This window comes from Mauremys mutica, chromosome 22, assembly GCF_020497125.1.
Source record: "Mauremys mutica isolate MM-2020 ecotype Southern chromosome 22, ASM2049712v1, whole genome shotgun sequence".
Lineage (NCBI taxonomy): Eukaryota > Metazoa > Chordata > Testudines > Geoemydidae > Mauremys > Mauremys mutica.
Genome location: NC_059093.1, coordinates 1,350,063 through 1,366,414, shown reverse-complemented (window position 1 = coordinate 1,366,414; position 16,352 = coordinate 1,350,063). Strand labels below are relative to the sequence as shown.

At 53.4% G+C, this 16,352-nt stretch overlaps 1 protein-coding gene across 29 annotated transcripts in view; it reads left to right on the top strand.

Annotated features, from left to right (window-relative positions):
- Nucleotides 1-426: 426 nt before the first annotated feature.
- Nucleotides 427-16,352, top strand: part of PHLDB1 (pleckstrin homology like domain family B member 1) — a 111,260-nt gene continuing 95,334 nt past the window's right edge. For 4 of the 29 annotated variants that reach the window (XM_044997151.1, XM_044997135.1, XM_044997136.1 and 1 more), the window contains exons 1-3: nt 8,378-8,652; nt 9,685-9,802; nt 15,445-15,534. In XM_044997151.1, coding sequence (XP_044853086.1) covers nt 9,734-9,802; nt 15,445-15,534 — 159 coding nt within the window. In that variant the 5' untranslated portion in view covers nt 8,378-8,652; nt 9,685-9,733. Of the gene's footprint in view, nt 519-739; nt 786-3,468; nt 3,519-3,805; nt 3,827-4,311; nt 4,332-8,374; nt 8,658-9,569; nt 9,803-15,271; nt 15,326-15,444; nt 15,535-16,352 lie in introns of those variants that run through there. The other 25 variants (XM_044997133.1, XM_044997154.1, XM_044997137.1 and 22 more) reach the window with 21 other exon arrangements.

Genomic DNA, 16,352 nt, shown 5'->3' with positions numbered 1-16,352 from the left:
GTCTTGTTAAATCTATTCACCTAAATGTGGGTTCTTGCTGATCCTGCTAGATGTAGCTTGTGACTTTAAAAACAGACTCTGTCTTTGTGGCTAATCCCAGCGCTATACCGGAACGTACAGACACTTTTCTCAACCTGGCTATTCTATACTTTTTTTAACATTACCTTGAATAAAAATTGTGAATGTTGTTGAGGTCCTGGGCCGGGCAGTGCTCGAGCAAGGCCCCGCTTTGTTCTCTCCACGGGACCGACTCCCCCGCGCTACCGGCGCCAGCCCCAATTGCTGGGTGAAGCCCGCAGCTCCGGGGTGGTGCAGACCGCGGACTAGTATTTTTAGCCGGGGCAGAGAGAGGAAGGGGGTTGGGTGGTCCTGGCAGGAGCCCTGCGGTCTGGGCTAGAGTCTGACCTGAGGCAAGTCCACGCCCGTCGCCCTGCCTCGGTTTCCCCAGCGGCAGCCGGCTGTGAGGCGAAGGTCCTTCCTTTTTCCAGAGGACGTTGAGCAGCTTGGCGGGGCGGGGGGTGAGTCCCCAGGCCGCCGGCACGGCGGGCTCCTTTGTCTCCTGGAGCCGGGGTCGGCGGGGCAAGGCGACCCCGGGCCCGCCCCAGCCTCGTGCCCCCTCCCTCGGCGTCGCGCGGCCCGCCAAGAATTCCGCGCGCCCGCGGGGCAGGGTAGGGGGGTCAGTTTCCTCACGCGCTCCAGCCCCCCCCGCGCGGTGGGCGGTGACCGAGCCCCGCCGCCACGCGCGAGCGGCTCTGAGGGGAGCGCGAGCGGCGCGGACCTGCCAGGTAAGGGGCGGCCGGCGGTGGGTGCCCCGCTCAGGGCCGGGCTCCGCGCCGGGCGGGCAGGTCCCGCGGGGCCCCCCGGGCAGGCGCCAGCGGGGTGGCCCGGGCTTTGGGGCGCGAAGGGGCGGCCGCGCAGCTGCTGCTGCTGCGTTGGCAGATGGCGTGTGCGCCGCGTGCACCTGGGAGCGGGCTGCGCGTGAGGCTGCTGCCCGAGCACGGCCGGTAGGCGAGCCCAGCGGAGCAAACGGGCTCAATCTCGCCTTTAAACCCGGAGCCCGTCTCTGAGCTGGGGCGACAGGACTAATGAGGCGCCCCTGCCCCCAGGCAGCGCTGCTTGGGTTCGATGGGAGCCTGCGAGCGGGCTGCTGCAAACAGACAGACGGAGCTCTGTTTCAGAGCAGCAGCCGTGTTAGTCTGTATCCGCAAAAAGAACAGGAGTACTTGTGGCACCTTAGAGACTAACACATTTATTTTAGCATGAGCTTTCGTGAGCTGCAGCTCACTTCTTCGGAGGTGTGTTCCATTCTATGCATCCGAAGAAGTGAGCTGCAGCTCAGGAAAGCTCATGCTAAAATAAACAGAGCTCTGTCCCCTACCCAGTCAGGGCTCCTGCTGTCCCAGGGAAATGGCTTTGGCAGAATTCTTTGCATTTCTGACATTTTCTCCCGTAATCTGTAACAGCAAGTCTTTGGCATGCAGCCTCCTCTCTCCAGGAAGGGGAGGGAGCTCGGGGTTGTGAAGTCAAAGTGAGGGCAATTCTTACAGACCTGTAGCCTCCCCACTTCGCTGAGAGATGGGATTAGAGTCCCTGGGCAGTTTAGTGCAAATGGCTATTGAGTCCAGCTACACACAAGGGGAGGCGTCTTGGCTGAATGGACTGATCGCTAGGGGTTAGGAGCCAGGAATCCCAGCTTTGGTGTTGACTTGCTTCCCCTCTCTCTAGGCCCATGAAATGGAGAGTATGATGCTAACTAACTAGGCTTAAGAGTGGTAACTGTGTTAGTCTGTATCAGCAAAAAGAACAAGGAGTCCTTGTGGCACCTTAGAGACTAACACATTTATTTGGGCATAAACTCTCGTGGGCTAAAACCCACATCTTCGGATGCATGCAGTGGAAAATACAGTGACTTAGTGTCTATGCTTTGGGAACGGTCACTTCTGTGTGAGTGTGGCAGGATGGCTCTTGTGTGGGCCATTGTTGCCAGCCCAAGGCTGCTGCTGTCCTTGTGGTTATTTAGCCCAGGCTGCTGCTGTCCTTGTGGTTATTTAGCCATTGGCAAGTCAAGTGAAGGAATGACTTGAGCATAGAACACACTTGGAGAAGAGGAGGGTGATCAGGAACAGTCAGCATGGATTCACCAAAGGCAAGTCATGCCTGACCAACCTGATTGCTGTCTATGATGAGATAACTGGCTCTGTGGATATGATATATCTTGACTTTAGCAAAGCTTTTGATACCATCTCCCACAGTATTCTTGCCAGCAAGTTAAAAAAGTATAGATTGGATAAACGGACTATAAGGTGGCTAGAAAGCTGGCTAGATTGTCAGGCTCAACAACCGGTAGTGATCAATAGCTCGATGTCTAGTTGGCAGCCGGTATCAAGTGGAATGCTCTAGAGGTCGGTCCTGGAGCCAGTTTTGTTCAAGATCTTTATTAATGATCTGGATGATGGGATGGATTGCACCCTCAGTAAGTTCGCAGATGACACTAAGCTGGGGGGAGAGGTAGATACGCTGGAGGGTTGGGATAGGGTCCAGAGTGTCTTAGATAAATTGGAGGATTGGGCCAAAAGAAATCTGATGAGGTTCAACAAAGACAAGTGCAGAGTCCTGCACTTAGGACAGAAGAATCCCATGCACTCTACAGGCTGGGGACCGACTGGCTAAGTGGCAGTTCTGTAGAAAAGGACCTGGGGATTACAGTGGATGAGAAGCTGGATATGAGCTAGCAGTGTTCCCTCATTGCTAAGAAGGCTAAAGGCATATTGGGCTGTGTGGTGAGGTGATGACTCACTGGTGCAGCGCCTCCTGCTGGTCATCCTGGGAATTAGCTCTCTAGCCCAGAGCACCCTCTGCAGGCTGGTGTCTCAGCTGCGGCTAGCCCCCATGTCCCTCTCAGACCCCGGTGCCCTTCTATATCAGGGTTCTGCCCCCAGCAGTAACCCCCTATCAGGGTCTCTCCACCCCTCTATCCCCACCTTGCCTCAGTGGCTACTGCCAGTCATCATCTAGCCCCCGCTTACTGGGGCAGGCTGCAGTCTGTAAACCACTCATCATCAGCAAGGGGGGTTGGACCAGCTGCCTCTGCCTATTCCTGGACTGCCCCTCTGCAGCCCTAATACCCTTTTGCTGGGCCCTTAACTTGGCCGTAGCCTGGGGTTTTGCTAGGCTGGAGCTCCCCAGCTCCCTCTGCCCTTCCCCAGCACTGCTCCACCCTAGGTACCCTCCTCAGCTTCCCAGGCAGGCAGGTCCTTCTCTCTCTCTGAAAACTAGAGAGAGTGTGTGCGCTAGCTTCTGGTCCACAGCCCTCCTATCAGGGCCAGCTGGGCCCTGATTAAACTTGCCCAACTGTGGCTGCTTTTTCCAGCTGCAGCCTTCTCCAGGGCCGCTTTAACCCCTTCAGGGCTGGAGCTGGGTGACTACCCTGCTACAGGCTCCCAATAGATACAGGCTGCATTAGTAGGATCGTTGCCAGCAGATCAAGGGAGGTGATTATTCCCCTCTATTCGGCACTGGTGCGGCCACATCTGGTGTATTGTGTGCAGTTTGGGTCCCCCCACTACAGAAGGGATGTGGACAAATTGGAGCAAGTCCAGCGGAGGGCAATGAAAATTATTAGGGGGCTGGAGCACGTGACTTACAAGGAGAGGCTGAGAGAACTGGGCTTGTTTAGTCTGCAGAAGAGAAGAGTGAGGGGGGATTTGATGGCAGCCTTCAACTACCTGAAGCGGGGTTCCAAAGAGGATGGAGCTCAGCTGTTCTCAGTGGTGGCAGATGACAGAACAAGGAGCAGTGGTCTCAAGTTGCAGTGGGGGAGGTTTAGGTTGGATATTAGGAAATGCTTTTTCACTAGGAGGGTGGTGAAGCACTGGAATGAGTTACCTAGGAAGGTGGTGGAAACTCCATCCTGAGAGGATTTAAGGCTCGGGTTGACAAAGCCCTGGCTGGGATGATTTAGTTGGGGTTGGTCCTGCTTTAAGCAGGGGGTTGGACTAGATGACCTCCTGAGGTCCCTTCCAACCCTGATATTCTATGATTCTATGAGGGCTGGGATCCTGTGAAGTGGGGATTATATACTTTGCCCCTTATCCTTGTCTATACACAATCCTGGGGTTCCCTTTGGTTTGGTCCTGATAGGTCTCAACTTGGCTGTCCCCTCTGTGGCAGGGAATGATGGTTGGTGGGTAAGCCCACACCAATCAATAGGAATCCTGATCTCCCATGCTCATGCCTGGAACCTTCCTCTATGGACAGACATGCTCTTTCTGCACTAGGGTTCCAGAGCACCATGGCTGGTCAGCCCCAGAGGAAGCTGCTCTGTGCTGAGTGTGAGGATTTTCTGCTTAAAGGGCCACTTGCATTTTTATCCATCCCCATGTAAAAATGCTGAGATGGCTGAATGGGCCTTGATTTTCAGCTGCCCTGTGCTGCGTTTCCAGCACTTCTCTTTTTAGGACTCGGACACCTTCTTTGTCAGTAGTTAGGGGTGTGAACTGCCAGTAACATTAACACCCCTCACCAAAAGAGGCAGGACCAGAAGCTCTGGTCTCAGGCTCCAGCCCAGTGCACATTCTGTGAGGCCTAAGAGCATTTCCTGGGGGAATGTCTTTTTCCTGCTTTGTGATACTTTACCTGTGATGTGTGATAATGCTGCCAAGAGTGGGAGAGTCACCAGGTGTCTAATGCTTGGCAGGTCTGCAAATAGTCTCAACATCTGTTTGTTGAGCTTTAAAATAGTGGCACTTGGGAGTATCTCTGATTGGACTCTCATGTAGTGTCTCCCCTCGTGCCCTGGTATTTTGGCTGGTGCAAGTGAGCACGGCTGCTGCTCTGGCTTGGTGGGATTCCTCAAAGTGTCTGTGGGTGGCAGTAGAACTCTTATGGGACCTGTTCCCATGTAATGAATTCAAACAGCCTTTATAAATTATGTTCAGGCAGAGCTGCCTTGGGTCTCCTGGTGTGTCATATCTGCCACTTGAGATTTGTTGTAAAATACAGGTCAAGAACCTCAGCCTTGTTTTCTTTTATCTGGGAAAGGGAGTGGGGTGGGATGCTGCAGTTTGGATTGAGGGGCATAGACAGAGCTGGGAGGACAGGGCTGGAATAGCAGGGAGCTATGAGTCAGGCTTGAGGTGCATCAGCAGAACTGTATGCATGTGTGGGGAATCATGGGGGACTGTGGGTTGGGATTGAAGTCATCTGCCGAGCTGTGGGTGAGGGCATGGCTCCAAACTGGGATACTAGCAGGGAGCTGCAGGTCAGAATGTGGGGGTAGCAGCAGAGCTGTATGTGCATGGGGGACTATAGGGCAGGGATAGCAGGCTGTGAATTAGGACTGAGATGTATTGGGTTGCCCAAACTCAAACCCTTGCATGGTGCAAAAAGGCAGAATAGAGCTATATCTAGTTAATTCTTTGCAGACTGCAGTCTTGTTCCTAAGCATTAATTAACAGGAAATACTGTTGTGGTAAGGTGTTAGCTGTTTTACCTGAGGATTCTTTGTGTGTTAGGTACCTATTTAATTGAACATCTGAACCCAGTCCATTTAAATAAACCCTTCCCAACCTGTCCCTAGTGGGTGATGGGGAAGGCAGCGCTTGTTTTATGGTTCCTTTCTGCCCCTCTGGATGCCTCCCTTTGCCTTTGTGTCCTTTATGTTTCCATAGTGTTAAAAAGCAGGTCCTTATTTTGACTCCCAAATCTCCCTGGCTGGCAATACCTTGTGGTGGCAGGCAAAACAGAGTGTCTGGGTGGCGGGAGGGGTTGACTGCTGTGTATGGAGAAGGGCAAGAGGAGCTGAGGAAACGCTTGGGGCTGGAGCTGGCAGCTGTGGACACTTTAATGACCCCAGTAGGGGAGCTCATTTCCTCCGGGAGCTGAGATCAGTGGGTGGGGCAGAGAATTCTTTGTCTCCCGATGTAACTATCTTGGAGCTAATTTATGTTACTGTTATTGCCAGGCGTGTTGTGTTGCCTTGACAACATGTGACCAGGGCTCCCGTGTGTGTAGTCTTTGGGATGGAGATGTGTGGGGTGTTTCCGCCTAGAAGGAGCCATTGAAAAAAGAAAGAGGGGAAGGAGCCTCTGAGGCAAGCTGGCCTCTCTGCTGGGGCTTGCACCTGTGATGACATGGTCAGCTCTGTGCTAAGAAGGGATCAGAACAAATACTGTATCTGGAGCCCCAGCCATGGGGAGCATAGCCCTTGAGATAAGATCAGATTCAAATCCAGGCTTTGGGGCCGAACTGCCCTCCCAACACCCTCCTCTCAACAGGCTGAAATGTGGCGTGGGGAGCCTGGGTCAACTCCAAGCTTTCCTGAGCACTGGACTGTTTGAGCTTGTTGCAGAGATGGATGCAGGCTGAGCTTAGCCTATTCACAGCAACTGGCCCTGATGGGATGTTTCAGACACTGTGACACCATCCCGTATTAGCCCTTGCCAATCAGGGCCCTTGCTGCAATTTAGTTACTGTGGGCTGCCTGGCGCAAGTCCCCTTCCCACCCACGTTTGTCTCCAAGACAATGCTCCCGCCTCCGACATTCCCAGGCTGGAAGCAGAACAGCCCATTGCTCACTGGGATGGGGTGGCAGCTTTGGTGCCTTAAACACATTAGCAGATGTGGAGTGAATGTACAGCCAAGTTGAATGCAGGGCCTGGATGCTGTGTGGTGTACCCGTTAACTCAGCTTTGACTGCTTCCAAGTGACTCATCCAGGGGTGGGAGGGAAGAAAGAGGCCAGGGATGCTATATTTCAGGGCATATAACATAGGGTGCTGCAATTCCTTGTGGGTTACCTAAGACCCCTCCTCTCGTGTTCCCTCTGCCACACCTGCATTCAGCCATTAGAGAGGATGATAGACATTGTCCAGCTTCCATATGGTGTGTGTAGATGTACACATGGCCAAATACTGTTCTTGGGCACACCTAGGCCTCCATACTCTAGGTGTATTTGCAGGCTGAGTCCGACCTGCCCTCTGTAGCTGCAGATACAACTAAGTGGGGCACAGATGGGTGCTCCTTCCCCTTGTGTTTTGTTGGTTTTAAGTAAGATAACAGCAGGTCCCATCTACAAGGTGCTTTATAAGCATAAATTAACCCAGGCTCATAGTGCTCTTGAAGGCAAGGCAGGGTTATTATCCCCATGAGAAAACTCAGGCACAGAGGCAGGGGCGGCTGTAGGTATTTTGCCGCCCCAAGCATGGCAGGCAGGCTGCCTTCCGCGGCTTGCCTGCGAGAGGTCCCTGGTCCCGTGGATTCGGTGGCATGCCTGCGGGAGGTCTGCCGAAGCCGCGGGACCAGCGGACCCTCCGCAGGCATGCCACCGAAGGCAACCTGCCTGCCGCCCTCGCGGCGACCGGCAGAGTGCCCCCCGTGGCTTGCCGCCCCAGGCACACGCTTGGCATGCTGGTGCCTGGAGTTGCCCCTGCACAGAGCGGGGAAATGATTTGGCCACGTGTGGCTTGCTGGAGGTGTGATATGCATCTCCCTCCGTTTGGTTGGGGGTATGTTACAGTTATACAAAGCTGCAGTCACTATGGTGTCTCAAGGGACTTCACTTGGAGGCTTATGCAGTGATGTGCAAGAAGAAAGGAAGGTGAGCACTTTGGCAGGCAGCATCTGAGTCGAATGGACCAGCAGGATCTCAAAGCGAAACAAACTTGATGAGACACCCAGGAGAAAAAATCCTCCTTCCCCAACCCTCCTGAAGCCAAACTAGGCTCCCAGCCCTACCACTGCATTTCCGAGTGTTGCCACTGATAGCCCCAGCCCAAGAGAAAGGGGTAGGAGGGATTCAGCCACAAGGCCAGTTGGCCCCCACTGCTTCCACCTGATGCTTCAGCTCACTGACCCATCCCCGTATTGTGACCAGGCCACAGAGACTGCTCAGTTTACCAAGAATCCAACAGCAGCAGCTGACATTTGAGTGCAAGCTCCAGTCTGAGTTGTGAAATATTTGTAATTTTCATGTCTGAATGAGGGGCTTTGGCAGAGCTGGGTTTAGGATCCCAGTGCTGGAACAGTAGGGGGGCTATGAGTTGAAATTGAGGGACTTTGGCAGAGCTGTGGGGTGTGCAGGGGGGGAAGCCCAGGGCTGGAATAGCAAGGGTGCTGTTAGTCAGGACTGAGTGGCACCAGCTGAGCAAGATGGAAGTTCATTTTTGTGGGTGGCCTCTGTGCTCCCATCCTCCTTAGGCTGAGGTAAAGTCCTCCCCCTCGCTTCCCCTCCCATGCTCACCTCTTCCCTTCCTGGAAAGAACAGAGGTCTTCTTCTTAACTTTTAAACTAATTTTATGTAGGGATTTCTTTGGGAGACATGAGCCCCGTGGATGCCAAGGAGGGAGCAGGCAGTGGGTAGTGACCTCATGGGGGAGTGTGAGGGGTGAGCATGGTCTCTGCTGTTTGTGAAGGCTCTGGGGCTGCTTTTCTGGTAGCTGAGCCCGACCCTTTGGCATTTGCAGCCTGCGCCTCTTTTCGTGGCAGGAACAAGTGAAGTGTTTTGCAGGCTGCTGTGAGAGAAGAAAGGCTGCCTTGTTGCTGCCAGAGGTGGGGCACCCGGCTGGGCTGGCCCTCGCTCCCTTGCTAGCATTCCTAGAACAGAGTCTGCTTGTGAAGGGCAGCAATCACCCTTCGTGCTGGGGCTTCCCAGGAGGTGAGGTGAGAGGCTGGGATGGGGGGCATGGAGGAAGCATGAAATATGCTCTGAGGGGGGCTCCCCAATTCCTTATCTCCTTGCACTGGGGAGTTCCCTTTGGAGAGCCTTGGAGATAGCCAGGTCCATGGAGTGGCCACTGGCTCCCACAAGGATTCCAACCGGGGCACTGGGATGGGGGAGATGGTACAAAATCTTTGTGGAGAGGTCTGGGGGATCAGTGTCTCCCTCCTGTGGAAAGCAGTAACATCCTTTATAAGGATTATAGCATCTCGATGGTAATGGGGCAGGGGAGGTGGAGAGCAGGAAACCTGGGCTTGTCTTGTAGTAAGTGTGGGGTGGGAGAGAAATCAGAACTCCTGGATTCTATTCCTGGCTTGAGGAGGGGAGAGGAGTCTAGTGATTAAAGCTGAAGGGTGTGTATGGAGAATCTGAGAGTCAGGACTCCTGGGTTCTAGTCCTGGCTCTGGGATAGGAGAGAGACATAATGGTTAGAGCTGGGGCGGCAAGTCTGGGAGACAGAATTCCTGGCTTCTATCCCCTGCTCTGTTATAGACTGCTGTGGTGACTTTTCCTCTCAGTGCTGGAGTTCCCCCATTTGTGAAGGGGGTACCTGCCTCATGGGACCTGGGTGGGTTTGGTGCTGCCATGCCCAGATCGATGGAAGGTGCCAGAGCATGGTCCAGTGTGATGCTTGCCCCTCACCCCACACTGACTCTGTGGGTTTGGCTGGGATCCTGTGGCCTGCTATGGTGGGAAGGGGTTAAACTCCAAGCATGATTCCATCCTGGCCTCCCTCTCTTCCTTTTCAAGAGTCCAGCCCCCTGCCTGCTTTTCCTCTGGCCCAGCAGCAGCCAAGAGCTAGCAGCTGGCTGCAGCTGCTTTTGTGGGGAAGGTGCAGGGGTTGGGGAGAGGTTAGGGCTGTGGGCCCTGCTGGCCTGGCTCTCCCCGCTGGGGTCTCCTGCCTTGATGCGCCTGTCACCTCCCCAGGGAGCTCGCAGTACAGACTGTTCTCTACGACTTCTCCCACAGCTGAGCTAGGCCGCACCTCAAGGCCATGGTGTGAACAGAGCACAGGGACATGAACGCTCTGCCACTGGAGCTGGTGGTCGGTGCTTGGCCCAGTGCCAGGGTGAGGATCCAAGGGCAGGTAAGGTGTGGACCTTACAACCACACTGTGGCTCGGGGTGTGGCGTGTGTGTATTGGAGCAGGGGGATCACATAAACTCTAAGTCTAGCCCTTCCCCGTGCTCATGGGTCCAATGGGCTCCTTGTCCTGCCAACATCCGGGCTCAGACGCTGCCTTGGGGGAGCTGGAGTCCAGGCCGAACGGGGGCTCCTCTAAACATCAGGGGTGGTTCTGGCCCAACAGGTGGCTGGCGCAGGCTCAGCTGCATGCTAGCGAGTGATGTCTGAGCAGGCAGGGGAGCAGGTCCTAGAGAGCTCCAAACCACTCCATTAATATGCTGTGTGGAAGCTGCATTTCCCCCTGCCCAACCCCATTATTGTGTCTCCTACTCTGCCACCCCTGATCCCAGTGCCACATCTTTCCTCTACCCCCTTTCTCTGCCCCCAGTGCCACGGCCCGCAGGAAAGGTCCTGGCTGCACAGCCCACACAGGAAATCTCATCTAGCAGGTTAGAAACTCCTTCTGCAGCTGTGGGAAAGTGGCAGCAAATGGAGAGAAGCCCTGGTGGTAATGAGCTAGTGCTCCCTCTCCAACTTGTTCACAAAAACACACACCGGCCCTCTATGCAGCAGGGGCTAGTCCTGCCCCTCAGTAGCTGTAGGCTTGTGCATGAGAATCAGGGAGTGAAGGGAAATGGCCCTGCATCACTGTCCAGACAGTGAGATGAGGGTCAGATGTGCTGAGCGTTGACAGCTCACAGTGGCAGGAGCTCAGCCACTCTGACAGCCAGATCCACATACATTCTCCTGGCTCTAACCCCAGAGCCCTCACTCAGCCTCACATCCAGCGTGCTCCTTTTACAAATAATATTTCCAACTCAGCTCCTGCGCTCCATACCCAGGGCCCAGCTTGGGGGAAGCCTGGCTTCCCTGGGTGTCAGTGGGGACTGCTATGAATGTTGGGCCTGAATGCCAATCTAGGCATTTCAGTTTGAATTCTGTCTGGTCTTATTTCCTGATGCTGTCCTCTTTCAGCTGCCTATTCCCGAGGGAGCCAGGGCCTTTACTGTGAGCTGATGGTTATTTTGTTCTTTCCCAGCCCTGGAGTCAAAACAGTCTTTTTCCAGCCTTTCATTTTTTCCACAGTGTGTAATAGCTACGCACTAGCTCCCACTCTTCCTGGCCAGGCTGTGTGTTCTCGCTCTGGGTATGGTTTGTGCTAACCACAGACCATGCTTTCTTTGACAAAGTAGGGAAAGGATCTCTCCTTGCTGCACTGGTTGAAGCCTGAGGATCGGTGGGCTAGGATTGTCAGGGCAGCCTGTAGATAGCTCTGTCTCTAGGGAGAGTAGGAGAAGCCCAGACTTTGCCCGTCAGAGGGGGATGTGCTGGCATTTGTCCCAGAGCCTAGCCATGGGTTGTACATATGCTGTACAGAAGAGCAAATCACAGCTGCCTTCAGCTGGAACCAGAGGAGCACTGCATGCTGGGCTAGCACTGGTATTTTCCACTGGCCTAGGTGTTCTGATAGGTGAAGGCAGCACTGGGTCTCCGTGAATCCCATGAGCTGCAGTGATCCCAGGCTACACTAGGGCTTGTCTAGGTCCCCACATACTACTAACCCATCTCCCACAAATGGCCTGTCTTCTGGATGGGATGTGGACTGAAGTCCTGGTCACTTGGGAGCAATAAAGTTCCCAGGACACTTTCCACAAGCCGGGGCATTGATTCTAGTGTCATGGCCAAAGCCCATCTTGGGTAATTACCGGTACTCTCTACCAATCCTGCCCCAGCAGTTTCAGTTGGATACAGGTGGTTATTCCCAGTCTGCCCTAACCTGTCACTGTGCTGGGTGTGGCAGCTGCCATGTTTGACCCCAGAGATGGTTGTATGTCAGTCCTGGGGGAGTGATGTTTCTGTAGAGCACTGTGGGATCCTTCTAGGTGAAAAGTGCTATGGGAATTTCCCCCCACTTCAGGGTCTGCCTTCGGAGCACCATACTCCCTGCTGGCCAACAGAAAGAAAAGACCTGGGGACTGAATATGCAGTCTGGTGTGGTGAGACAGACTTTAATCCCCAGGGCCCTATAGGCCCTTGCAATGCATTAGACACAAGCATCTGTGAGATCTGAGCCTCAGTACAACCCAGGAGCAGCGCAACCCTGTTCTGGCTGTGTCTGTAATGGGTGGGCTGCTGGATGTGTGGGAGCAGAGACTAAACAATCTTTCCATGCACTCGGAGTGGCCCTAGCCCTTGGCAGGAAAGGCACAAGAAATGCCCAGCTGGCAAAGGTGAGCTGGTAGAGAACAGGGAGCCACCGCATCGTCGAGAGGTCAGGAATCACCACTGACCCCTGGTGGGACTTTTGGAGTTGTTTTGATCAAGTTACCCCAGCCCATCCTGTTTTCTCTAATCCCGCTGGGGCCAATGCTGACCGGGGGGCAGGTGAAGCAGGGCCAGGGAAGCTTCCTGGGGGTAACTGAGAGGAGAGTTCAGCGTGTCTTCCTGAAAGCATGTTGGGGCTCTTGGGAGTGTCAGTGGCTGCATTCGTGAACATTGTTCTCCATTGGCAATGATAGGAGAAGGCTAAGTACACGCTATCACCTGCAATGCAGGCTTAGCCTGTAGATGGTGCACTGGTGTCACACAGTTTGGCCTGCTTTTGACCTAGTTCTGCCTTAATACCAGCAAAATAACATTTTACAAAGAGCAGAGGCCTGGTCGGGGAAGGAGGGGCCAGGCTGCCTCTTCCCCAGACAAATGCGACCAGCAACTCTAATTCCTCCCAGACACTCCCTCTGTAGTCCGGTTTGAGCCCTGCATTGCTGGGGGATTCAGTAGTCCGGTGCATCTTTCCAGCTCTGAATATCCCAGCACAATACTCTTCCACCCGAGTGATTTGTCTGCAGCTCCTTGGGGAAGGAGTGGTGGCTCCATCACTTGGGGTATTTACACCAGACTGGCTAAAGAGCTAGTGCCTATATGATAGGGGAGCAGTGTGGCTCTTGCTGGGAAGCAGGGTCTGAAGGGTCCAGCAGATCCCAGCCTTCTCCGGAGCCTCTTAACCTTACTCTGAAGCACAGTGATTCTTGCTAAAAGCGTAGGCTTCACCCCGCCCTCATTGCTGACAGGGAGAATGTTAGTGCTTCACACTGTCTCAGAATAGTGGTTTGGGGGCAGCTGCTAGGAACCCATGTGATACAATCTGCCCCCTGACCTGCACTCATACAACACAAGGCTGGGAGCAGTCCTTATAATTGTGTTGTAATGTCACAAGCCATGTGGTCTGTAGTGGGGGAGCCAACAGAACCCAATGATCCACAGGTCAAATGGGGTGAGGTCTCTGCCCCACAAACTGTCCATCCTCAGATCTGCTCTGGAAGTGCTTACAGACCAGGCAGCAAGGAGGGGGTTACTGCTGCCATCCTGCTGTAGAGTGACCCTAAGATGGAAGTGTGGGATTCATGGAGTAGGGAGTAAACTTGGGCTAAGCTGGCCCAAATGGTCTGAGCACCAGAGTGCAGGAAATCACTGGCTTGTGGGGTCAGTTTCCTCTCCAAGCTGCTTTATTTATTCCTGCAGGGACAGGAACCCTGACCAGGATGGTAATGTAGAAGGAGCTGAAATCGGGTTTCAGTTAGTCTGTGTGTGTGTGTGTGTGTGTGTGTGTGTTTGAACATGCATGTAAATGTGGGGCATGTGCAGACATGCAGAGGGTCTGAGGAGCTGTGTGCGCACATATGAATGTGTGGGGTTGCTAGTTCCCTAAGCAGCACCTGGGAGAGAGACTGGCTGGTGCACAACATTGCTGCTGACTAGTGGGGCGGGCTGCTGGGCAAGCATGGATGCGTTGTCATATGTAGTATGTGTACGTCTGTCTTTGTTAGTCCTTCCTTCCCTGCATCCCAGATGTTGGGTTTTTCCCTCAGTGATTGTTTAGTGATGTAGATTTTTAAAAATGAACCTCTGCAAAGCTGTTGTTCAGTTAAGACTCCCTCTTTTGTTCTGTGTTCTGTAGTTAGGCCCTCTGTATACAAGTGTATGTTAGTGAATGTGTGTAAGAGAGAATATCTCTGGATGGATGGACAGAGAAATGTAATCTTGAGACAATTTCTGAGCATCTGGAACCAGGAATTTACCAGAAAAGTATCTTCTTGCCATTAAGTGTAATCCTTGGAACTGAGACATGGAACTCTCCCCCTGGCTACTCCTGCCATCCTAGGGCACATGGTATGAGTTGGGCTCTTAGCTCAGGTGTCTTGGCCCCATTCTAACCCTGGGAAGTTGCCTGCTGCCCCCCTATAGTTCCCTGAAGTTTCACTGGGGAGAGAAGATTATTTTTCCTCTCCTGCCAGTCTGAGTGCTGTTAAAAAGCTGCTGTGCTGGAGAACTGGCTGTCCTATTCCCGTAGACCTCCCCTGACCAGCCTTGTGCAGGGTTTATGATGCTAACATAGTTCATGTTTGTAAAGATCTGGGAGATCCTTGGGTGAATGGTGAAACATGGCCATGTATCCCATGCTCTGCACACGTTCTGTTGCATTCTATACATAGGGGCTCTAAGTTACTGTGCTTTTTGGGTGTTTGTGCCACTCACTGTCATTTCGCATCAGCAGAGACCCTGTGGCAAGATATGTTTGCAGAATTACCCAGTTCAGTTGGGGTCCAAGCCAGATTTCACCATTGATTTGAGCAGGCAGAGAGGAAATGAGGCACAGGGACTCTGTCATGCAAAGCCCAGCTGGTAAAAGGTTACGAGGCCAGAAATTATGCCCCCTAGTGTCCAGCTCTCAGAGCTGCAGCTATCAACTCTCCTAATGCTCAAGTATCAGAGGGGTAGCCGTGTTAGTCTGGACCTGTAAAAAGCAACAAAGTCCTGTGGCACCTTATAGACTAACAAATGTATTGGAGCATAAGCTTTCGTGTGCCATGCATCTGACGAAGTGGGTATTCACCCATGAACGCTTATGCTCCAATACATTCGTTAGTCTATAAGGTGCCGCAGGACTCTTTGTTGCTTTCTCCTAATGCTGTCTCTCTTTAGTACTGGGATTCATACACCTCACTCATTTCTGGAAGAAAATAATGCCAGTGCAGAAGCTAGGTAAAAGCCTGGAAGCTGCTTGTGTCTATGGGTAGGTGGGTGGGGGAGCAGCATGATGTAGAATGTGTACGGCTGATGACATGTTGCTTTTCTTTGGAACTCTTCATCCAAGTACTTCAAGCTGGTTACGAACAGTCATGAGCTCTGACAGCCTGTGTGGATAGGTGGGTGTGATCCCCACTGTACAGATGGGGAAACTGAGGCCTGGAGCAGTGAGATGACTTGCCAAAGGTCAAGCTTGGACTAGAACTCAGACATCCTGATTGTCCATCCCCTGCTATAATCCCTAAACCACTCTCTCCTTTCATTGATTAGGCCTAGATAATGGGGCCTCTTGATCACTCACCTGTGCTTGCTGGGCTGTTGTGAACTTTACTCTCAGCCTGTGACCTCATGTGTCTCATTGGTCCAACCTTCTGCATCCCCTGCTGGGGAGGGAGAGGTGCGTCTCTGCAGCATAGCCCCATGCACAGCGCTGGTTTGGTTCTGTCGTTGTATTCCTGTTACTGGAGGGCTCTCTCAAGTCCTAACACCCCCTCTGTGTTTCTGGTTCCTTCCCAGGAGAGTGCCAGGCACATTGATGAAGTTGCCATGGAAGCTTCAAACAGGAATGTTACCAGCCCGACCCGCAAAGTCCAAGCAATCATCCAGGTGAGTGTGTGCTGGGGTCACCTCCACCAGCCAGTGCATCAGCACTGCTGCCTTGTGCTGGCGAGGGCAGACTGAGATCGCTTTGGGGGCTAATGCCCTGTCCTTCCATCCCTAGAGACTGGCACAGGGTCACAAATGAGCAAAGGTTATTGGTCCTAGAGAGGGATTCAGGGGTGATGCTGAGAGCACTGGCGATACAGGCTGCTTAGGTCCCCATAGTGATGGGGCCAGCAGGAAATCAGGGCATCCAGAAAACCAAAGAGAGAGCAGCCCCAAGTGCTGGGAGATGGGCCTGGCAATCCCATGAGAGTATAGGGAGAGTTTATTCCCTCTCCCAGGCCTGGCCCTGCTTCTGTTATGGGCCAGACCCCAATTCCAGATGGGGGTTGGGGGCACTGGTTCTAGATTGGGCAGTTCAGCATCCATGTAGTTGCACTTCGGCCCAGTTGACCCTAAAGGCTCCTGGAGGATCTTGTGGAGAGGGGACATGGGAACAGTTTGCCAGAGAGGAATTGTGGCCCCATCACGGTAAGAGGCTGTTGATGATTTATAGTCAGTGAGGCATGATCCCCCACCCCAGAGCTGGAGAATGGCATGGCTCTGTGCCACATCTCCCACCCTCCACTCCCTCCCAGAGCTCAACTCTGAAGGGTTATTGGTATTCTGAATAACCCCAGGACTAGGGTGTGGGTGACAGGCGCTGCCTTCTGCCGAGTGCCATTGGGCCTTTCCTCCCAATCCTATTATGGGATTGGCTGTAAATCCAGTTGGGCTAAATGGCTAGTACCTTGGATCCTATTAAAAAGAACCTGAGCCCA